Here is a 23990-nt window from a genome sequence, read left to right on the forward strand (position 1 = left end):
TCAATGTTTTCAATGGATGAATTTATTTCGCTCACAATCCGTACAAAACGTAATATTATGGGGGAGGGGGGGGGGTTGTACATGATTGAAGAAAAAAAAAAGAAAAAAAAAAAAAAAGTATTTCGATTGTATTTGACATCTCGCACGATCGACAAAGAAAGCCCTTCGATATTACTTTACAAGGCCTTGATGAGTTCCAAGATGAATCTATTACGTCTGTGTTCGATGTTGACAACTTTTACTTCCACGCGTTGACCTATGCAAAGAGTTTCACCCTTGCAACATTTGGTGGGCATAAGACCATTTTTTCCTACCCCAACGTCTACGAATACGCCAAAATGCGTGACGTTTCTAACAGCCCCGCTTAACAAAGTACCCTCGGTCAAGTCGTCGATATTTCGCAAAGAAGCACGAAACAAAGGACAGTGCGATTTCATTCTTATGTCTTCGTCCTTCTTCATAGTTAAGCCCTTTATTATGACTTCTAACGTGGCTTCGTCCGTCTGAAATTTCTTACGAAAACTCGAACCACCGTCTTTGACGTATGATTTTATTCTTTCTATGAAAGACAAACTGCCTATTTCCTCTACATTACATCCAGACGATTTTAAAAATTCATTCGCTATAGCATATGACTCCGGATGAATCCACGTCTGATCCAAAAAATTTAAAGAATTATCTGGATCTTTGGATTTCTTTACTTTACTCCCGGTAACCGTTACTGTCTCTGGTAGAATCCTTATAAATCCGGCACACTGTTCGAAAGTTTTGCTACCGATGCCTTTTACGTTCAAAATTTGTCGTCTGTTCAAAAATGGACCATGCTTATTCCTCCATTCTATGATGCTAGTCGCTCTAGATACATTCAAACCGGCGACTTTTCTAAGAAGAGAATGGGAAGCTGTGTTGACATCGACGCCGACAAAACTTACAGCCTCTGTGACAACCTATAAGGACAAATTAGCCAATTATCGAGTTATTTCGAGATATGTTTCGATAGATTCATCCAATATTCATATGGATACTAACTTCGTTCAATGACTGTATCAATTGTTTTTCGGGCAAATCGTGTTGATACATTCCTACACCTAGATGCTTCGGTTCTATCTTGACCAATTCGGCAAGAGGATCTTGTATACGTCTTGCGATTGAGATCGCAGAGATTATATTTGGGTCAAGACTGGCAAACTCAAGTTTCGCCTCCGAACTACAGCTGTATATGGAAGCTCCAGCTTCGTCGACTATAGTATAAGAAACGTCAAATGGATCGAAGGCATTAGATTTGATTAAATTTGAAAGTAACACTTCTGTTTCTCTGCATGCCGTACCGTTGCCAAGCGCTACGACAGTACTTTTATATTTCCTCACCAAATCGGTCAAAATTTTAATCGATTTATCTAAACCTCCTTCTGCCCTTCTATGAGGATATATTACGGCAGTTTCTAAAACGTTACCTTGCTCCGATACCACTGCTAATTTACATCCATGAGAAAAACCTGGATCTATACCCAGCACTATCTTTCCACGTACAGGAGGTGTCAGTAGCAACTGTTTGACATTGATAGAGAATACCTTTATCGATGCATTCTCAGCTTTCTCCTTTAATTCGCCTCGTACTCTTCGAACTATCAACGGTTTGATAAACTTTTTGTAAGCATAATCGATACTATCTTCCAACAATGCCAAGTGTATGGCCGACGACGAAGACGACCTAGCTCCGAATCTGAACAACGAGTTCAAACAATAATTTTTAAATCCATCTATCAATGAATCGGGTATAACGATTTTTACACCGAGTACTTTCTGCGCCTCTGCCCTATTAATAGCTAAAATTTGATGCGGTTTAATAATTCTTGTGTTACTTTTGAAATTGAAATATATTTCATACTTTTCTCGATCTACATCCCTCTTCCCGTTCTTGGACGTATCATTTGCCTTTGATCGCGCCGTTTGAATCTCTATAATAGATGCTCTTTCAAGGATTTTCACTTTGTCAAACGTACCTTTATTTTTACTTATTATATCCGCTATAATATGTACAATTCCTTCCCTTACTTGTTGCTCGGTTTGCAGCTCTTTCTTTTCTCGATCGATCAGCGACGATAGAGGAGGAATTTCTTTTCCCTCTATTACCGCATTACTTATCGGACCTAAGCCCAACGATTTGGCCCTCTCCGCCAAGGATTGCTTCGACGTTACTTTAAACATTGAATAAATATGCTCCAAATCGTCCCCGGATTTGGTAGACATTATGGCAGAATGTATCTGTGGCGTCCACTTTCCTAACTTATCGATAGCTTTAATAATAACGGCAGCGCGATGTTTTATTACATTTACACGATCAAAGGACTCTTTCACTGATCTCAATTGATCCGGTTCCATGCCGCCTGTCATATTTTTCCTATACCTTGCGATAAAAGGTATAGTATTATCATCTTTGAAAAGTTTCACTATATTTTCTGCTACTTCTTTATCGATATTTTCCACTTCGCAAATGTAGTCAACGTCGGTCCATTCCACACATTCGCTAGGAAAATTTCCTATATCTATTTCTTTATTCTTTTTTTGCCTTTCGAGAGATACATCTTCCTTCGACTTTTTTACAACAACAGATAGATGATCCTTCTTTAACCTCACTTTTTTTGCATTATGTGATTTGTCTGTATCTTCATTTTTCCTTTTAACACCCTTTACCCTTATACATTCGTCGTCTACTTTTTTATCGTCCTTTTCATTGATATTTTCTACCTTTACTTTCTTCCCTCTTACATTTCCTACTCTCTTCTTGCCCTTACCTTTCTCGCCTTCAACCTGAATTTCTTTCTTTACAACTTTCCTTTTTATTTCTTTCTTCTCGTCCTCGTCTTCGTCGGATGATATAATTATAGGTGTGTTTTGTTTATTCCGTAAAACTCTCTTCATATTTCTAAATTATGTTCTTTTTTTCTTTCGGAATCTTACAAAATGATAGAACATGCATGAAGTAAACATAAAAACATAACCGCGCCTGTCACCACCATGTTCCGCTGCTTAAAGCGTCTCTAGCGACGATCGTAGCTACTTGATATTTCAATTTTTTCCCGCGAAAATCGATAAATATAACCATACGAATGCATATTCTCCTTAATCGTTTTAAACGATATACTCGATTTAACGATAAAATAGCGATATTTTATTGCGAAATCATTAATAAACTCGCGCAGATATTTCATATATAAAAAGAATTATATTGTCGATTTTTCGAAATTCTATGAAAAAATTAAGTTAAAATTAAGTACTAATTTGAAATATTTCTTTCCTCTTTCCATTAAACCATATTGTTCTTACGTATCAAGTGATCGTAATAATGCAATGGAATAAACCACAGTATTTTTCATTACTTAATATTGTTTGATATTGATACAAATAAATTACTTTTTATATCGGTACATAATCAATCGTCGCACTTTGTTTGGCACCATTTCGATGATGCTACGAATGAGATACGTCGCGATAAGAAAATGTCTTTCGGCTATGATCAAAGATTGTGAATAATAATACGTCTATAAGCTTGTGATGAATCGACAGCGAGTATAGTTTTTCTTTCTTTTTTCTTTTTTTTGAAGGGGGGAGGGGGGAATAAGGCACATGTATCATGATAATACAGTTACGCTAAAACATTCGGACTAAATTTTGTTCGAATCCTGAAGTATAATGCGTGATAAGCCTAAACACTACCAAATAGTGCCATGTTCGATATAACTAATTTTTTTCCGCTTCTACTTTAGTTTATACAACATTATTATTATTATCATCATTATTATTATTATTATTATTATTATTATTATTATTACTATTATCATTATCATTATTATAGTTGTTTTTGGCTTACTAATAATTATGCTCTTTTTCCGTATGTTCTATAGTAATTATTAAGCATACAAGATACATCTGCCGTTTAATGAATAGAGTATTACATTCGTGACTTCAGAATTGGTAAAATGATTTCTATATATATATATATATATATTCCGAATAGAAATAAAATAATTTAGATAATAATTATCGCAAACATGATATTATGCCTTGCGTGTGTGGAAGCTAAAATATTTCCAATTTTTCGTTCACATTTCGTAGTGAAAAAGAAACCTTGAAATAATAAACAAAATTTGATAATTACATATTTCTCTTCTTTACTATATACAAGCCTGGCTATATTAAAACTTATGTTACAAAAATTCCATAATATATTCAGAATAATTTTAATCATAAATAACATATAACTCCGATTTTATATATTTTGTGGCAGGCTCACGTATAGATGCGCATATATGTATATATACGTATGCGTATATATAACGTGTGTGTGTGTATATATATATATATGTATATGTATACACACACACATATCGCTTTTGTAAAAACGACTCAAGAAATAAAAGTCTTAAATCAGTTCTATCTAAAATCTTTAAGAATATGAATACATTATTGTAATTCTATTTAATTAAGTACAAAATGTGTTCTAGTACTTTTGAATCTTTGTGTAATATTTCATTGATTCTTCATCAAATATGATAATTAAAATGTAATAATTGATATTTTGTACAGGACTTAATGACTTTAATGACACTATATTATAGTGCATCTTATATATCCTTTGTTGAATAAAGGAAAAAAGTTATATGAAATAAAGAAACGAGATATTCAAGCACCTTAACTGATTTCATCCAATGTGTTCTTTCTGTCGTTATTTCAAGTGCTATGCTCTTTCGATGTGTGCAAATTCTTTCAAATTTACAGCCAACAACTAAGAAGAGAAACAACTTAACGAACAGACTGGATCGCTAATATTTACATAAATTAAAGTAATATGAATCATTATAGATTAATAACGTGAAGTTTTAACTCTTAGAGATTACAATATGTCTAATTTGCAAGCCTTCGTGGATAATAATTGTGTGGGTTGCGTCTTATTGCGTTACGCGAACATAAGATGGACGTAAAGATTTTTTTCAAAGGTTCTTTGTCACCGGATGTATTATTTTTAGGATCTTGTAGGTTCTATCTCCTGTGTGATCAAATTACCTGAAAAATCATAGCAACTGAAAAGAGTCATTGCAAAAATACCAAAAGCTAGAGCCATACGCGTGAAACAAATTCGCCGATGGTTCATATACTGTACAATATTTTTCTATAATGATCAAACGGTATAGCTATAGCCTTTGATCCTTTTTGCATTATATATATGTGTATATATATATATATATATATATATATATATATATATGTATATATATATGTATATATGTATATACATCACGTAAGAGTATTATTCTGAGATTTCAGAATATTACGAAATTGTTTAATCCGTGATGGAGATCTGAGCAAATCCTATTAATGCTTTATCATCTGGTACTTCGTTGGCTGCATGACCAGAGTTCTAAAACAAATCAAAGATAATTGGAAAGTTTTTCATCTGTACATACAACAAAATAACGAGAGAGCAAGTATCATTTTACCAATGAAAATGTAACAGTCCGTAATTGTCCGGCACTGTCTATTAATTTTTGTAAATTCGCTGCTATAACCACAATGTCTTTTCCGTCGACTAATCCTGCGCCAACTAATTCGGCAGCAATGCCCTCGGCAGAATCAATTCCCACGGCAAATTCGAATCTGATGTCGTTTAGTTCACGTTTCTGATTACTATAAAAAAAAAAAAAAAAAAAAAAGAAAAAAGAAAAAAGAAAAAAAAATTAACAAAAAATGAAATAAAAATAAACATAAGAAAAAAATAATAATTTAATAATTAAATTAAATTGCGTTGGATTAAATCGTAGAGGATACAATAACTTATTTTAAACGAATTAATAGGATCAGGAAGGATGGATGTGTACACGGATTTTTCCTCAAGGGTGAATTGGGTATCTGGACGTCTGCAAGGATATTATTGGATATATGTATATATACATGTGTGTACGTGTGTGTGTGTGTGTGTGTGTGTGTGCGTGCGTGTGTGCTTTGCAACATCAAAGAGTAGTTAATGAAGATTCTCTGAAAGTATTTAATATATACCGTAGTCGTAACACCAGATTTATAGGAACATTTTGTTCGGCAGATTGTATAACAGGGTGACTTTGCGTCGATTTGACTTGAGAGTAAAATTCGTCTTGTTCAAGATCTTCTTCGCTACTCGCATTCTCTATTGTATTAACTGGTAATGCTTCTTTGCCCTCTTCACCGCTAGACGCACTATCCTCCTCTTCCGAAGACCAAACCCATTCCCCTGTTACCGTTCTGTGTAAACGACCCGATGTACCCGGCTGCCTCTTCGATGCCTATTTTAGATCGTAACGATATTTTAAATCAAAGTATACATATCAACTTCTACGTACGTTTCTAAATAAACATACCTTCTGTACTCTAGTCTCAAGACTCGGTCCTATAGCAACTAACGTTTGTTGCAAATATTTCTTGTCTTTAGCTTTTTTGAAAAAGGGATGTTTCAAAAGTTCTGTAGCAGTTGGTCTAAAAGATAAAGAATTTGGCTCGATAATACGTATACCATTTACATGTACCAATTTGTGTATTATACATGTCAGTTTTATAAACATGGCTGTGCCTAAGTTTACCTCTTAGTTGGATCCTTTTGCAAACAATCGACGATCATTTTACGGAATGTTTTACCATAAGCTTTATACTGATCTTTATCATCCGCCGCTGTGTCTAAGGTAGGTGGATCGTTTTGTAAAGTGAGCATCAATACCTTCATCGGTGGATACTTGTGGTAAGGAGCGGTACCGCTTGCCATTTCGATAGCAGTGATACCGAGCGACCAAATGTCTGCTTTAAAATCATAGCCATGGTCCTGCAAATAAATATGCATATCATAATTGCTTTTACGATAAGTATATCAAAGAAATATAGACAACACTTAAAAGAAGCGTGCTTTTACAAATGACGCGGGTTAACTCGAACGATTAACGTTGCAAGGCATTTCTAAGGATATCGATATATATATATATATATATATCAACGTGGAATTTGCACGTGTTCAAGCAAGAATAATAGATATTCTATTTAAATCGAATTTCGAAATAATGAAAATATCTTAAAGAAATACTTTTCTTCGTTTTAATTAATCGATAATATCAACTTCATGCAAATAGTGTAAAACACGAAATTAAATTTCATTTAATTCTTATGAAATTAACAAGCGTTTTACCGATGCCTCATTAGCAATGGTAAACTGTACATCATCGTCTTAGCACTTCTCTATGCCAATATATGTAAATGCAACAGAAATGTAGACACAGAAAATGCAGGCTAAGAAGTTGTAGTGTTACTTTCCTCTCTCACCTGCTCCATGACCTCAGGTGCCATCCAACATGGCGTTCCAACAAAAGTATGCCTAACTTTTTGTCTGCTTAGATCTCTTCCTGTAGCGAGCCAAGCACTGACACCAAAATCAGCGATCTGTACAGTACCATCTTCTCCTAGTAGGATATTACCCGCTTTTATGTCCCTAATATTGTTTTGTGTTTTTTGTTAAAAGTCATATACACTAGTTACATTAATATCTTCAATATAATTATATTCCCATTTAATAAACCAGACCGCATAGGTTAAAATTGTAGTTATAATAATTCAAGGAAAGAGGGAATATTAACGAAAGGTACCTGTGGATTTGACCATTGCTGTGAAAATATTCAAGACCTTTCAGGACTTCTCGAAGTACGGTAGCTATCGTAGCTTCGTCGAATACTCCATGCTTGCAGTTGGTGGTTCTAGTTTTATGTTTGATTATATCTAACAGAGATCCACCCTCTAGTAGTCTTAGAACAAGCCAAAGTTCTTCTTTTACGACAAATGATGTATAATAAGTTACAACATTTTCGTGATTGCAAGAAGACATTGCTTGTATCTCTTTCTGTTTAAATAACGATAAACGTAACGATAATCAAAGAGGCGTATAGAAAAAAAGTAATTATTTAATATAAATTATAAATAATCTTACCAATAACTCGTCCATACTGGTATTCCATTTTTCTAAATTTATTCTCTTTATAGCACATTTTTCTTGGCGTGGAATACAAAATGCTGCGTGTACTACTGCAGTGGCTCCAACACCTTTGAATATTAATCAATATACGATACGTTATTCTACGATAATTAGATGTAATAAATAATGACTTGTATAGAAGGTATTTTTAGCAAACGTATTATCAAGCAAAGTCAAAGAGCAAGAATAGTCTCGTGATACGTAGCAGCTGCCTACGAATAGTACATAATAAATCTTTAATGGAAAGGGAGCAAAAGATGAAGCAAAACAAACGATCGATGCCAACCATTTAGGTTATAATATGCATATGTATATGGCAGTAGGGTACAATATCCATGAAAAAGGAAGGAATAGAGCAAGCGGGAGGGGGAGACGAGAGAGAGAGAGAGAGAGAGAGAGAGAGAGAGAGAGGCAAGATCACGAGCATAGGTTTCTATGTGAGAGAAACACCGAAAGGAACGAATGTTTTACGTACGCTATGCAACAAAGAAGAAAGGAGATAGATAGATAGAGAGAGAGAGAGAGAGAGAGATAAAAATGAGAAATTCGTTATCGCGAAGGAGCCGGTTAAGATCCCTCGTCGAGAGAATGGCGTTTCAGACCGGTGATCAGAGAAAATCTTTAGGAAATAATAAACGACGCGTTTGATCGAGCATCGTCGAGCATCTATGTCATCCTCGTTGTCGTTTCTGTCATTTTTTCAAAATTCTCGGGAAGTCGTAAAATTCGACGGAACGAGAGTTGACCGAAAAAGAAAAAGACGACGGGCTGGAAGAGGAGGGGGGAAAGAGAGAAAGAGGAGAGAAAGAGGAGAAAAACGAGCGACCGGCTCCGAATCTGAAAGATTTTCTCTGAACGATGGCTCGTTCGCGCGATTCCTAAAAGGACAAAGGGATACCAAAGGATAATGGTAAGCAGCGACACGTTAGTTACTACTCACCGATAACCTCTTTAAGCTCGTAGTCGTCCTTGGTGTTTGGCCAGCCTTGCACGACCGCGGTTGAGCTCGCAGACGCCATTTTGTTAGCCAGTGCCGTGCCAAGGCGCGCGTGCTTACTGGCAGCTCTGGCGCCCCTTGCGAGTAACGAGGCGCCGCCTCCGCTCTCACCTCCGCTATCGCCACCACCGCCGGCTCGTATGGCACGCGCCGCCTGACCTCTGAGGCCACCGCTGCCGCCTCCACCACCGACCACACTGCTCTTCTTACTATTACCGTTTTTTTTGTTGTTGTTGTTGTTGTTGTTATTGTTGTTGTTGTTGTTATTGTTGTTGCTCTGATTGTTGTTGTTGTTTAGAACGTTACTTTTCTCTCGTATACCACTCGAAAGAACGCTCGATAAAACGGTCGAAAAGACTCGCGTAGAGTTTTGTCGATCGTTTGGCGTTGCCTGCAACGCTTCTTCACGATCTCCGTCACTTTTTGTCGCCGTCGACGTAGATAACTTAGTAGGAGTCGTCGAACGAAGGGATCTTTGCCGAAATATTCCAGAAGGGCAGGATGGCAATACGTCCGGTGAGATCTTTCTGTTGAAAACGTAAACTCACGTTACCATCTGATTTTCGCAATCGTACATTCAAAGATTCAAGGATTAAGTCGATTATCTCTTTGCGTTATAAGACGAACTGTGTAAATGTTGTCTCTTAATTAAAGATAAGGCTGCTTCGGCCAAAAAGAACCAAAGAAAGATTTGCTTTAGAATTTTCAATGAGAATTTTTTGCAGAACTCTTCCCCTCTTTTATTTGTTTCCCATAGATACATACGTATGTCTATATAGATATAGCATATACCTTTACAGATTATGTTTACGGTTATGATGTATTTTGTTGGCTGGCAAAGAGAAGCGCTTTTATCGGGCAGCAATTACGCGTAATCGCGAGAAGACAAATGCGTCGATCTCGCGTGATTATGCGTCCTACGCGAAACTCGTTTCGATTCATTGAAACGATTGAGGTTTCTCAAGGAACCGAATCATTGACGGTCCACCACGCGTATGCCTGAATTAATCGTAGAGGCAAACGGACACGTTTGCATTCATTTATTCGGGAACAACCAAAGTGAAGATTCGAAGACCAAAGTGATTAATGAACGTTTCTAAAGCCATTGCTCTTTTTAATTGATCATTCGAATAAAAAATTGTCGACGAATTACTTATATAACGAGCGAGAAATAAACAGGAAAGAAAACGTTCGACGTAACACCTTTTGAGCTCGAATTCGAATGCGAAATAACGAGATACTTACGCGCGATCGATCCCACCCTTGTTTTCCGTTTTTCGTATTCCTCGTTTATACGATATTTATCGGACTCAAGTACCGCAGTCTGGCGCGTTCGATCGAACATTCAAGCGCGCATTCTTTGCGCCGTCCGACCAATAATCCTACTCCGTCTGTCAAACTTTATAAAGAATCCCGCCATAATTCTCGGCCCTGTGTTTATTGGTTATGATGCAGAGAACCGTTAATTTCAGCGGCGTGCTATTGGTCATGACGCAAAATCGTTAACCCTTTTGCTCCGAAGCCGGTATATGTATGTATGTATATATATATATATATATATATATATATATATATATATATATATATGAAGAAGAATGGAATAGGAAGGGCGTATTTATGCGTCTATAACTATATTTGCTGTATTTATTTTTTTCTTTTTTTTCTATTATATCTTTTCCACACTTCTCTACTGGCATAGGATTATTCGGCAACAATGGATGACATCGGACAGTCGATTATCATGAGACGATCGAGTATGAACGACAAACATATCGATATGTATGTAAGGAGGATAAGAAAAAACTAAGAAATAAATTTCAAATTGAAATGGATGTCAATGATATACAACGTTCTATTCGTTTTCACGGAATCTTTTTATTCGAATAAATTTAATCGATTTAGAAACTATGTCATTTGTCTTAAGGCAGGATAAAAGTAACAGAATGCAACGTTGTTTTATGCATCGTATCGTGTTTTGAAATTTTTCACACCAACAAAATTGTTCATTTATATTTGCATAATTTTATCACTCCATAATTAAAAATACTACATGTATGTAAATGGAAAAAAAAGGAAAAAGCACTATAAAAAATAAATTATGATTATTTGCAAAAAGTAATTGTACTCATTATTAACCTCACTATAAGCCTCGTCTTAAAGTTTGAAGAAGAAAAAACGTGCTGCTTAGTAAACCGGAGGAAACAAGGTTATTAATTTAAATTGAAATTAATTTAAATCGAAAATAAGTAGTACCATAAATTACTGTGAATCTTCACCTTCCTATCGAAATCCAGGATATTTCCGGCAAGGCATTTATTTTTACCGCTTACTGTTATTTACTAAACCAACTATACGCAGCTTATCTTATCGTATTGCATTTGCACAGAATTTTTTTTTATACGCTGTGCATATGAAATATAAAAACAAAATGAAAATCTCTCAGAATCTTAATTCGTTAGGATTTGGCGTTGCCACCGTATTCGTGCAAAAAAATAATTTCGACTATAACGAGATATCCGTGCCTACAATTATTACGACGGAAAAGAGATAAAACGCAAAATAGATAGAATAGGAGAGTAAGAACGAAGCAGAGCGCACGGCGACGGAGGGAGAGAGAGAGAGAGAGAGAGAGAGAGAGAGAGAGAGAGAGAGAGAGAGAGAGAGAGAGAGAGAGAGAGAGAGAGAGAGAGAGAGAGAGAGAGAGAGAGAGAGAGAGAGAGAGAGAATAAAATTGGTTAGGTTGATAAGATACGACGAATGATGATTTTGATAAACGTTATGCCTTTATTAGGTAAATTAATCGATATCGCATAAATTTTGGATTTTGAGGAAAAATAAGAAAAAAAGAATCTTGGTTCGAACGCGATATAGACGCGAATCTCGGTTGATACGTTTTAGTCGATCACGAAGTAAAGCCGAGGCGGGAAATTTGAAATAAAAGTTACGAAATACGAATCGTTTGAACGTGAAAGGACGTTTCGACAGCCTTATAATCCTAAGTAAACGCGTTGCCGCCGTTAATTCGAGCGAAATCGTTTCGTCTCTTCGTTGAATCAACTTCGTAGAACTAATTACAAAGTCTCAAGGCTCGAACGTTCAAACTTAATTACTCCGACTCACGATTCGTTTCTTCCTCCTCTTTCCTAGCCGTCCGTCCGTCCAAATGAATCTTCATTTTGGAATAAGTTGTTGTAAGAAGTATAACTCAGGCGTGTAGGTGGCTTGCAAAAGTATTGAAAAATTACGTTCGACTGAACCCTAACGAGGATTTTTGGATTTACGAACGATATCGGTGTCGATAGCGACCGATATCGATGCTCGCTTTACATTTATAAATCACTCCTATGAATTGTCCGGTTGCAATCCTGCTGATTTAATTAATGTCAATCGATCGATCCGCAGATATAAACGTTTGACGCGTCAGATGCCACCGAAGCGTTATCTCTGATTTTCTCTATTTGTACAGGAATTTTATTTTAACCTTTAGCATCGTACGCAAACGGATATGATTTTCCCTCTCGAATCGATACCTTCTCCGGTATATAATCTGCACGACTTTTACTTTGATTTTACAAAAGGCTCGCAACTTCTACGGTTACCATCTTGATTCGCGTATTCCGTTACGTCGAATCAACGATATACCGAGGATGTACGGAAAACTATTTTTAGTAAGTTGTTTGACTTTTTCTCTAATCGTCTCTAATCAAGAAACTTTGTGCAAAGAAATTTTTCCAGTGCAACGAGTACGTTTCTAAATAAAACGACTTCGCCGAAGTTGTTTTATTATGACGCATTATGTTCTGTTCTGAGGCGCTAATGTAATTCTCACGAGCGACTAAAAAATCTTGACCACGCGATGAATCTTTTGTTCGTTGTCATTTCATTTTTTGTCATTTCAATGTGCTCAGGAAACCGTATGCGGAAACCGAGAGATAGAGACAGAGACAGAGACAGAGACAGGCAGGCAGGCAGGCAGAGAGAGAGAGAGAGAGAGAGAGAGAGAGAGAGACGATCGGTCTCCCCTCTCTTCATCGAAAACGATGGGAACGAGATCGCGTGACGAGTTTACGAACGATTCGTTTAGCTCGTTAAGACCCGTCGACTTCCCGAACTTTAAAGTTATGCCTTTCAATGCCTTCTCGTTTGAGAGATAATTTCAATATCTTTCTTTCTTTCTTTTTGTTTTTTGCAAGTAGAAACAAAATAAGATTAATTTTAATAGAAAAAGAAAGAAAGGAAGGAAGAAAGAAAAAAGTAAGAAAAGAAACTAAGAAACAAGGGTGTACTCACCTACTCCTACCGAGTACCAAAGTCGTGAGGAATCTGTTATCTTGAAACTTTAGCTGCTCCTTCTCCGACGGTATCGGCGCCGTGGCATCCAATGCACCGGCGGACTTGCGTTGCCTCATAATGTTATCTACGACGCTGCAAACGGACGTGCGTGCTCGTTAAACGGGTTGCGGTTAGCAAGGCGTTATTTATCGATTCTCATTGATCTCTCTTTATTAATTTAAACGCGATAATATTTCAGGATTTTGTTCACTTCTAGCGCGTCGAATTTCCTCGTTCGATCTTTAATTTGTCTTGATTAACGACAAATTTCGTCGTTTCTTTCATCTTTGAATTTCACAACGTTTCGAATTCCAATAAAATTTTCGATAAAGAAAAATCGAGTCCACGATCGAAACAATAAGACGATAACACGTCTTATTACGGTCGAAGGAAGCCACGTAAAATCCCCGCTTGCGAGCGTGTGGAATATTTCTAAATTGACGGTCGGTCGATTGTCACCTAAATACCTAAATGGAATAATTGGAGTTGGATTGGCCTTACGGACTATTTTTAGCCACCGCCAAGGGGTAAGCCCTCTAACGTTGGCTAAAAATAATCTTATCGCAAATTTACCGTCCCTTCCTTCGAGTCAATGGTCCGTCGTACGTACACGTCTTTCGGTGACCGGCTAGTAACCTCTTTTTATCTTATATCGTTTACGTATACAATTGTACCATACCGTAAAGCAATACGAATGTAAAACTTTTCGAAGGAAGCAAGCGCCCCACGTAGTTCCATTCGACGTACGTATTCGCTTAAAATATCTTATTTCAATGTTTAAAAACGCAATTCACGCGTACAAGTCCGTCTCTCTTTTTCTTTTTATTTCTCATTCATTATATTTCTATGGTCTAAGTATATTATCAAACAGTAAAAGAGACGGTCCATATAGCGTTAAAGAAGAATCGAGATATCTCGTACGTTTTCTTCCCCGCGTTCCATTATATTTTCACGCACGTTCGATGGAATTGAAAAATATATGGGTTAAATATTTAATTCGCAGGCCAGGATTAGGATTTTCCCTTAATTTTCTTGCCGGAGCCATTTCGCACCCACGTTCGTTTCGTCGTTGGTTTAATGTCGAATCGACATTAATCTTTTGGAGGCACGACGAGAGAAAAAATCGTTCCGTTTCACGAAACGACTACGCCTCGGTCGTCCACGTAATTGTATTTCGTTTCCAGGTATATCCAATTTATATGCGAACATCGTGACATTGAAAGATAGCGCGTCGATGGACAGTATTTCTTTTTTTTTTTATTTCTTATTCTTTAAACTCGCAAACGGCACGTGCATTCACTAGCGTTAAACGCATAGGTTAGTCATAGATCGATCATGCGTGCGATCAACGAGCACATTTACGAGTACATTTGAACAAACACGTCCACGTGTGCCTTTTCCGATGATCCGTAATTGTTCTAAATGGAATAACTAGACGTCGTCCCGTGGTCGTACCGTTCCAATTTACTCATTCTACTAATCTATTACCGTATATCGAGGAACAGCAAGAAGAAGCGATTTTCGGAAAAGTTGAGAAAGACGAAAGAAGGAGCTCGTGAGGAGACACTTGGCTTTTCTTTATTAACGGATTAACGCGTGATCGTTTAATGCTACGTAAACAGTTAATCAGGAATGGAGAGAGGAGGAGAGAAAGGAGAGAGGAAGGAGAGGAGGAGAGAAAAAAAGGAGCAAGTTTCGAGCGCTGTCACGGTTTGACTTTGTCTAATAGCGCTCTTCATCAATGAAACCTCTGGTCAGGCGGTCGAGGGTCAATTGGTTATTAACTCGGCCAGGAATAATGACCATTAAGCCGTTTCACTGTCATGAAAATCATCGTTACGAACGGGAAAAGGTTGCGTTTTGTGGCCGATCGATTGGATCGATCGTCGTTATTGGAAAAAATCGGCCAGCTCGAGTTCGCTGTAAAGTAAAAATATTTCTATATCTATCTCACCTGCCTGATGTCGTTTTCAAAGTGCCGTTCGCGCAAAGATCAGTCGCCATGGCATCCATCGTCGATATCAATAACGGTGGAAGAAGCTCGACGACATCTTCGCCGCCTGTTAAATTTTAACACGTTTAAACGTGCGATCACCGAAAGGACCGAAACTCCTGTGTTCCTGGTTTCCTCTTCTTCGGTGATCGTAAATGACCGATGGAGAAAGCCGAGAAGAAAGGTCGGCGGGGGGAGGGTAGGGGAGGGGAGGGTGGAGGAGGAGGAGGAGGAGGAGGAGGAGGAGGAGGAAGAGGAGGACGACGACGACGACGACGACGACGACGACGACGACGACGACGACGACGACGACGACGACGACGACGACGACGACGGGAAGGAGGGTGCAGAGGGAGTAAAAGAAGAGAGCAAAAGAAAAAGCCGAGTACGCGACGAAGAGATGCAAATTCCGGTGTAGATGTAAGTTCGTCGTCGACTGAACTATGTCAGACGGGAGCGCACTTCTCAATTGAATAACTACCTACCACGGACCGACGAGCGCGCTTCTCGCGTCGAACGCGCATCGCTCCTACGCGCTCTCGCAGCACAAACATACAACGAGAGAATTTATTCTATTTCTCTCTTCTTTTTTTCTCCTCTCTTTGCCCTCTCTTTGCCCTCTCTTCACGACTTATGATGATTCGAAAGAAAGTCAACAAAAAGAAAAAATCTAATCCCGACGATCACTTTTCGCCGCGTTTCAGATTTAAAATCGCGCTCCGTCGGATATGTCGCTTGGAAGGCATCGCGCGAATTAAGCGAAAGTCACGGGGAAGAATAATTTATATCGTACGACATGGGGCACGTTGACTCAATCAGGTCTGACCTTGTCAGCCGAGCCAAGTCTGATTTTCACGGGAAACCGATTAACGTTCATCGCCGACAAGACGTCATCTCGATTCAACGGAGACAACAACAATCACTGCGGCCATTAGACAATGGATAAAAAATAAATGATTTTCGTTCGACTTCGAAATATTTTCTCGCTGCATCGCGTGTGTCTCAATTATTGTCGGTGATTTCGTCCTTTCGCATAAGGCGCAATATCAAATAGATGAGTCACACGCAGCAAGCTTCGCTCCCACTCGACCATGCCGCGCGATTTATGACGCTTCATCGAGTTTTATAGAACCAAGCCAAAGATCCGTACCGGCCCTCGTATCCGATTCACAAGCCTTTACAATTTCTTCATTCTTTTATTTCAATTAACATTTGCTCTTTTCGATAGGTTGCCGAATTGCTCGTGCTAGCGCACGATTCTACAGCACTACACGGGAAGGTCAATTTCACGAAATTCTTCGAGAGTCACTTGCGCAACGATCTTCCCTATTTATCGGAAAAGTACAACAACGACAGAGAGGCCGAAGAACTGGAAGACTTTCGACAACTCGATCGGCAGAATCGAAATTTAATGCCCGTAATTCTCTTGAAGATTTATTTACGCATTTTATCTTTTATTCCTTTTCAGCCAATCTTTTCTTTTCCCCCTCCCCCTCCATTAGGAATATCGAAGTCTCTGCGAAACCGTGACAAGAAGAGTACAGTTCAACGATGAAAATTATGAGTATCAACCGCCTCATTATCACGAAGTCTATTGCAAGAGTTACTCGTTTCTCGATCGAGCGAGCGAACGAACGACAAGATCGTCCTCTAAACAGGTTTAACGCGCATCTTACGACTTTAATTAATTCGATCTACGAAATATCATTGATTTCCTACATTGTTGGCTAATTTGTTCATTCCAGAAATGCGCTCATCCTGTCTTTCATTGCGTCCAAAGGAGTAGGACTCTCTTCTTAGTCAGACGCGCCTGGGACAGCGATTGTTGGGAGCCTTTCACCAAAGAAATCGCCAGTGGTTGCGATTGCATGTGGCCGGTCTCTCTACTCGGCGACATCACTGCTCATTATTAATTTCTCCATAGACGGGAAATACGGCTCGTTATTAATAATCCTCATCGACGCGACTTAAAATTGCGCATTTTTGAGGAAAATCTAATCTATAATAATCCGTATGATGTTAGATCGGTTGCATCTGCGTGTTAAATAAAATTTTTCCAGATCGGACTCTTTGTTTATCTAGCTAAAGTTTATTTCAAAAGTCCTCGTGAGGGGGGGGAGAGAGAGAGAGAGAAAAAAAACCATAAGATTACGATTCTCCTGCTACTTCCACGAATTTGCTTTGTGCTTTGGTAAAAAGTGAAATCCATCGGGTACTTTTCCAAGCAACATTTCTCTAGAAAAAGAGGTCAAACGTGATTACGGTTCATCCTAGATAATAGATATGGCAATCGACGTATTTGTCGTTTAAACGAACTTACGATATTTTAACCCAATCCGCACAATTCGAACTCGCCATAAGCGTTTCCATCTCGTCTCGACCTTTATAAAATGGTGGCCTCTCGTTGATTCTCTGCGGTGGTCTCTCCAACAGTCCGACAGGCACATATCTAAAGAGAGGGGATGGAAGGCGGGGGGAGGGACGGTGGGGTGGGGGGGGGGGGAGAAAATATGCCACTTATAATCATAAGCTATCCATTCCTTTTTTGCTAAATAATCAGACATGATACTTGCCGGTGCAAGAAGGAAATCCATTCTAACATAAATCTTCTCGTCGTTTCGACGCCTCGCGTATCAGATCCCCAATGCTCCAAGCCATAATTAGCATATTTCTTCAATATATCAAATCTTTCCGTACTTCTTACGTCTATCAACTTTTTCTCTTTCATTTCGGTAAAAATCCAAGGTTTGATTAATGCTCCTCTTCCTATAGTCACACCTTCTACGGAAGTACAGACGTTCAATGCTCTTTGATAATCGTCGAACGAAAGAATATCTCCATTTCCAAATACAGGCACGGGCTTTGCTGCCTGTGCACACTTCTCTATATAATTCCAATCTGCAAGTTTTGTGTACCTTTGTTCGCGAGATCTTCCATGAACCTGTTCAACGTGCAATCATTTTCAATTATATTCCCGTAGAATTTAAATCCCTATTATTAAATCAATGGATTTTGAATTTTAACATTGTAATAATAAAAATCTATCGATACTATTACTCACGGTAATCATGGATACACCCCAATCTCGAAACTTTGGCATTAAATTATGCGCTATGGGCTTATCTATGTAAACCCCTGTTCTTGTCTTCACGGACAATGGTATCTCCACGACTTGACTAACAGACTTAATAACCGTTTCTAATACGTTTAATCTATTGAGCATACCGCTTCCACCACCTTGTCTGTAAATTAAATCGATAGGACACCCTAAGTTCAAATCAATGAAATCTATATCAATTTCTTCGTTCAATAACTGAGCACATCTCGTCAATACTCCAGGATTATTACCGCACAATTGTATGCCAAAAATGTCTTCGCTTTTGTGTCGTTTTACCAAAGCCCATTCCTCGTGTGCTCCTTTCAATATTTTAGGAGCCAATGCCATTTCTCCGCAAGTAATATCGGCGCCGTAACCTTTGCAAATCCTACGAAACGGAAGATTACCCACGGTCGTTAAAGGGCTCAACATTACTTTGTTCTTCCAATCGATCTTTTTTTTCTCCGACGGTCGAATTTTAATCAAATCGTAATCCTCCACGGGCCCGACTCTTGGTTCTTCCCTTTCATCATTCTTTGCGCCTTCTTCAACAAGAACGTCCTCCAAATGTAAATCTTTATCAATTTCTTCGTCGTCTTTCTTTACTCTTGAATATATCCTTTCTTCGGTATCGCTCAATGTCCGACTTTTGGTAGATATCTTCTTGGCGGAAGGATTATTTCCTTTAACGATTGTTTCTGCCTTGGAAAAATTATATTTATGCTTTCTGAGCTTATTTTGAAGAAGCTTTGACAATTGATTTTGCGTAGACGAGGGTTTCCTTTTATATTCTTGTAACTTATTCGCGTCTATTATATTGAAGCCATCTTCGGTCAGATGTTTGGAACCCATTCTACATGCGGCGCCTCTAGGACATCTACCCATTAGATCGAAAAGGTAACAATCCTCGTTAATATCGCTTGGCTTTATCTGCAAATATTCTTTTCGATCGTGCAGGAATGAACAACGTTTATTTTCACATTTTTTCTCAACTTCTCCTTCCACCTGATCCGCTATCCATGGGCACAAATTCGTTTCGCGCAACGTTTTGAATGGTGGCGGCCTAGCCTTATTTTGACCCCTAAGTTTTTCTTTCTTATCGTCCGACTTGAATCTTTTCGGTGAAAGTTCATGGGACGTTGTTTCCTCGTCACGTGCCTTGATACTTTCTTCTGCACTCCGCTTGTTTGTCCCGACAAGGCACTCTTCATTTTGTAATCTTATTCTATCTTCAATGATGAATCTATAATAGAAATGAATATTTCTTTAATATTGCAAGATTCCTCTCAAAAACAAGACTCTTTTAATCCGACCGATAGGCGCGAAACAACGAAGAAATCTGTGAAACAACGCGATGCGCGACGATCGTTTTGAGGTTATAATTCTATTAATGCAACGCAATATTTATGATACGACGATTTATGTAACGATTATAACGTAATAATAAAAAAATTACTCTTCTTTAATGAGGCATACGCCTTTGTGTTTATCGTCGCTGTAATCGTCGAAAGAACAATCTTCACCACATTTTTCACTGTAATCCGCCATTTGAAGTCTGGTACGTGAGACAGGAATTTGACGAGCCAATAGATATCCCATATTGGCTCGATATGGGAAAAGAATCGATATACAGGCACAATCGTTTTATAATCGGTACATTCGATTATCGATATCGCTTGACATATGTAATGCAAAAAGTGGAGTTTCTATGTAAATTAAACTATCAAAAAAAGGGCAAACGAAATGACAACACAACAATGCCATTGATAAAATACTCGATTGAGAAATATTAACCTATTGATATATTGATAAACGAGTTTACAAACGGTTCACTTGATTATTATTAAGCCATTTACGATATTTACCTATTACGCTTGTTTTAACCCTGTTTCTTATCGAAAGAACAACAATATATAATGCGTTTTAATAATAATTCACGTTCCTTGCAAACGTAATGAATAATCTTGTTATTTATAAAATAAATAAAACAATGAAAAAACATTTCCTCTCACTGTTCCGGCAAAAATTCGATAAAAGGATTTATTCAATGTGAACGTGGATTTACGTCGATAGAAGTGGGAGTAATGCGAACGCAATAAAATTACATCCTCTCATATAAATGGGACAAAAGTCGGACATGTGAGTTAGTACGACCGTGGCTTTGCGTGAATGACGTTCGATCGTTCTCCTCGTGTTTATTTAACGTGTCCTCAATGAAATAATAAAAGAGATATGAGTTTATTAATCTTCATATGACATATAAGTTTTGAAATGTTTCGTGTTTGATCGAGTAACGAGCCTTTTTTTTTGCTGTGTTATTTTAAATACCACTCTATATTATATCTACATAGGTACGAATGGAATAAAATTTTCCATTATTGAAAACGTTCTCTCCGATTACGCGCATTAAAATAAGAAAATAATAAATTCGATTCATTTTGGCAGTTTTATAAAATTATATTTTAACTTTTTGCCGGCTTCGATACGTATAACTTTAATCCTTCCACGATTTCAATTCTTTTCACAATCGATTAGATAAAATTAAATTTTATTAAAGGATTCATCATATGACGTTAATCCCGTTATATCTTCCTTTATCTCACATAAAAATCAGTGAACAAATGAGATATTTGGGGACGTAGACGGATATAAGTAATAAAGAGCCACTGGCTCTCATCAGAAATATTAATTTTATGAATGAGTTTGAAAACTTTTCTATTTTAAGATTTTCAAATGAGTAATATTTGTCAGTTAATTAACATAACATTATATTTTTAGATTACTAGCACCTGTAATTTACAGATATTAATATGGGAGTAACAACGACGTTAGGATGGCTCGATTATACAGTTATATTTATCATGCTTTCCATAAGTATCGGTATAGGTATTTATTATAGATTTAGTGGAGGCCGACAAAAAACAATTGAGGTAATTGAAAAATATCCCCTTTGAAAACTTGCAAAGTCTATGGTTAACTAATTGAGATTAATCAAGTGTTACATTTTCATTCATAGGAGTACTTTATTGCAAGCCGATCAATGAACGTTATTCCCGTTGCAGTCGCACTCATGGTCTCATTCATGTCGGCTATTACTTTGCTAGGTTTATCGTCTGAAAATTATTATTATGGTACACAATTCGTAGTTATAAATTTATCATACGTTATAGGTACGCCTATTGTTTGTTATGGATTTTTACCAGTATTCTTTAAGCTTCAAGCAACAAGCGCATATGAGGTAACCATTATAATTGTATAAATTTCATTTGATATAATACATTTTTGAAAAATTAACATCTTTCAGTATTTGGAAAAGCGTTTTGGCGTTAAAACTAGAATGATGGCTAGTTTTGTTTACTGGGTACAGTTGCTTTTATATTCTGGAATTGTACTTTATGCACCTTCATTAGCTTTGGAGGCAACTACAGGAATTTCTAAATCCGGAAGTATCATAATAATTGGATTGGCTTGCAGTTTTTATTCCAGTATAGGAGGCATTAAGGCTGTCTTAATAACAGATGTATTCCAGAGTATGCTTATGTTCGCTTCTGTTATCATTATTATTATTATAGCCTCGTATGAGATAGGAGGTATAGAGAAAATTTGGGAAATTGCCAAGATGGGACAACGGATAGAATTTGACAAGTACTTCCACTTTTTATTATTATTTAATATTATATTATACATTATATTATTCGATAAATTTATATTTGTATTCTTTTAGCATTTCTATATATCCAACGGAACGACATACTTGGTGGTCGCTTATTTTTGGTGGTTTGGCTACCTTTTTGTCTTTGTACGGAGTAAATCAAGTTCAAGTGCAACGTTTGCTAACTGTTAAGAGTTTAAAAGAAGCGCAACTAGCGCTATGGTTATCTTTGCCCATTTTAATGTTGCTCTCTGTGGCAACGTGCTTCTCCGGATTATCGATCTATAGTAAATATTATGACTGCGATCCTTTAACCGATGGAAGAATCTCTTCTATGGACATGTTAATGCCATTGTATGTAATGGATACTATGCATTATTTTCCCGGATTACCGGGTCTCTTCATAGCAGGTCAATAAATAATAAAGAATATATATATATATATACATGCAAAAGAAGTAATAAAGTTAATATACATCAATCGATACGTTCATACTTGCGCGTTTAATTGTCTTTTCTTTCATTTATCTTTTAAAAGGCATTTTCAGTGCTGGTCTCAGTACAATATCTGCGGCTTTAAATTCTTTGGCAGCTGTTACATTAGAGGATTACGTCAAACCCGTATACAGTCGTTGTACACATAAAGAATTAAGCCCAACAAGTTCAGCCAATATTGGAAAAATGATAGCGCTCGCCTATGGACTAATCTCTATCGCTTTGGCTTTTCTCGCTGAACTTTTAGGTGGCGTTTTACAAGTATGTTACTGTTGTTTACAATTTTTATTTTTATAAGGGAAAAATATAATAAATCACAGCTGTTCATCGTAGGCAGGATTGACAATATTTGGCGTCGTTGGTGGTCCACTTTTGGGAGTTTTTACATTGGGAATGACTAGCGAATCCGCAATAGAATCAGGAGCTATATCGGGAATGATACTATCACTTGCTTTTCTCTTGTGGATCGCTTATGGACAACCTAGACCCGTTCCTCCTAAATTAATACTATCTAAGCATGGCTGTGATGTAGATACAATAAAAAATATAACGTTAAGCGTTTTAAAAGATCCAATGAAATTATCTTCTCAGTAAGTAATATATTTCAATTAGTATTGTAATATCTTATGAGAAAAATAGTACCTCTCGAAGAAGAAGAAAAAAAGGAAAAAAAAAAAAAAAAGAAAAAATTTGTACATTTGTTTCAGAAAAATCGATGATACGTCCTATTTTTATTTATATCGTATATCATATATGTGGTATGCACCACTCGGGTTCCTAATTACTGTTATCGTTGGACTGTTAGTCAGTAATATAGTTCGGTGCACGTTTAAACGAACTCAAAAAGAGTTAGATCCTAATTTGTTTTTTCCAATAATCGGCAAACGATTACGCAAAGAGCAATCATCTCATTTCGAATGCAGCCAATTTGTAAATTTGCATAATAAGGTACAAGAAAAATATACGTTTAACGTTGATGTATCATCTGACGAAATAATTGGATAAAATTGGTGCAAGTATCTAATATCATTCATTTTTATATACTTTATGTGAGATCTTTTTTTTTTTGTTTTTATATAGGTTTCCGCATAGAAAAATCTAATTCGCATATAATACTCGCGTGTATTTTATTGAATTTATATAATCGTCTTCCATAAATAGTCGTTACAATGTCATTGTACTTACGTATATCCTTAATATAGTTTTTCTATGCGAATTTAGAATAAAAACGGTATGCCGTTCAAAGTACAATAAGCAGTTCTCATCGCGAGGCCTATCAGAAATTTTAATGCGATGTGACCGCACAAAAGGCGCAACTACTACTTATTATTTATACAATAAAATCTAACATTTATATGTCGTTTTATAATGTTGCATCATTTGT

At 37.1% G+C, this 23990-nt stretch overlaps 5 protein-coding genes across 15 annotated transcripts in view; 2 read left to right on the forward strand and 3 right to left on the reverse strand.

Annotated features, from left to right (window-relative positions):
• LOC118450196 (uncharacterized) overlaps positions 1-17276 on the forward strand; it is a 39054-nt gene extending 21778 nt beyond the window's left edge. Inside the window, exons 1-4 of one of the 4 annotated variants that reach the window (XM_085655903.1) lie at positions 8595-8951; positions 16592-16780; positions 16866-17021; positions 17109-17276. In XM_085655903.1, the coding sequence (XP_085512029.1) occupies positions 8949-8951; positions 16592-16780; positions 16866-17021; positions 17109-17276 (516 nt within the window). In that variant the 5' untranslated portion in view covers positions 8595-8948. Of the gene's footprint in view, positions 1-8594; positions 8952-12589; positions 12707-14683; positions 15298-16591; positions 16781-16865; positions 17022-17108 lie in introns of those variants that run through there. The other 3 variants (XM_035885732.2, XM_085655902.1, XM_085655904.1) reach the window with 3 other exon arrangements.
• On the reverse strand, positions 41-3040 carry LOC118450175 (S1 RNA-binding domain-containing protein 1). The gene is made up of 2 exons (XM_035885686.2): positions 1030-3040; positions 41-947 (listed from the first exon to the last, which is right to left on the reverse strand). The coding sequence occupies exons 1-2, from the start codon at positions 2920-2922 to the stop codon at positions 177-179; spliced, it is 2664 nt and encodes an 887-aa protein (XP_035741579.2). The 5' UTR covers positions 2923-3040; the 3' UTR covers positions 41-176.
• Positions 3577-15481, reverse strand: LOC118450177 (serine/threonine-protein kinase OSR1). 3 transcript variants are annotated; one of them, XM_085655872.1, is made up of 12 exons: positions 15325-15481; positions 13329-13463; positions 8982-9565; positions 7997-8109; positions 7659-7909; positions 7328-7504; positions 6612-6845; positions 6393-6507; positions 6055-6317; positions 5499-5685; positions 5295-5419; positions 3577-5064 (listed from the first exon to the last, which is right to left on the reverse strand). In XM_085655872.1, the coding sequence occupies exons 1-11, from the start codon at positions 15381-15383 to the stop codon at positions 5342-5344; spliced, it is 2196 nt and encodes a 731-aa protein (XP_085511998.1). In that variant the 5' UTR covers positions 15384-15481; the 3' UTR covers positions 3577-5064; positions 5295-5341. The 3 variants fall into 3 exon arrangements, with proteins under 3 accessions (XP_085511998.1, XP_035741585.1, XP_085511999.1); XM_035885692.2 differs by having other exon boundaries at positions 6612-6847; positions 7339-7504; positions 15325-15480; XM_085655873.1 differs by lacking the exon at positions 13329-13463 and having other exon boundaries at positions 15325-15398.
• A 180-nt stretch (positions 17277-17456) lies between the features above and the next one.
• Positions 17457-20076, reverse strand: Dus3 (Dihydrouridine synthase 3). 2 transcript variants are annotated; one of them, XM_035885697.2, is made up of 6 exons: positions 19917-20076; positions 18712-19703; positions 18425-18630; positions 17937-18304; positions 17684-17812; positions 17457-17598 (listed from the first exon to the last, which is right to left on the reverse strand). In XM_035885697.2, the coding sequence occupies exons 1-6, from the start codon at positions 20057-20059 to the stop codon at positions 17526-17528; spliced, it is 1911 nt and encodes a 636-aa protein (XP_035741590.1). In that variant the 5' UTR covers positions 20060-20076; the 3' UTR covers positions 17457-17525. The 2 variants fall into 2 exon arrangements, with proteins under 2 accessions (XP_035741590.1, XP_035741588.1); XM_035885695.2 differs by having other exon boundaries at positions 18425-19703.
• Positions 20077-20133: 57 nt separating this feature from the next.
• On the forward strand, positions 20134-23929 carry LOC146873151 (putative sodium-dependent multivitamin transporter). Of its 5 annotated transcripts, none has more exons than XM_085655878.1 (9): positions 20606-20811; positions 21239-21390; positions 21477-21698; positions 21765-22105; positions 22185-22522; positions 22650-22867; positions 22940-23196; positions 23314-23618; positions 23828-23929. In XM_085655878.1, the coding sequence occupies exons 2-8, from the start codon at positions 21271-21273 to the stop codon at positions 23609-23611; spliced, it is 1794 nt and encodes a 597-aa protein (XP_085512004.1). In that variant the 5' UTR covers positions 20606-20811; positions 21239-21270; the 3' UTR covers positions 23612-23618; positions 23828-23929. The 5 variants fall into 5 exon arrangements, with proteins under 5 accessions (XP_085512005.1, XP_085512004.1, XP_085512007.1 ...); XM_085655881.1 differs by lacking the exon at positions 23828-23929 and adding an exon at positions 23687-23822 and having other exon boundaries at positions 23314-23554; XM_085655882.1 differs by lacking the exon at positions 23828-23929 and having other exon boundaries at positions 21477-21564; positions 21631-21698; positions 23314-23611.
• The last annotated feature ends 61 nt before the right edge of the window (positions 23930-23990 follow it).

This window comes from Vespa mandarinia, chromosome 3, assembly GCF_050613455.1.
Source record: "Vespa mandarinia isolate Hongniang chromosome 3, ASM5061345v1, whole genome shotgun sequence".
In the NCBI taxonomy this organism is placed as follows: domain Eukaryota; kingdom Metazoa; phylum Arthropoda; class Insecta; order Hymenoptera; family Vespidae; genus Vespa; species Vespa mandarinia.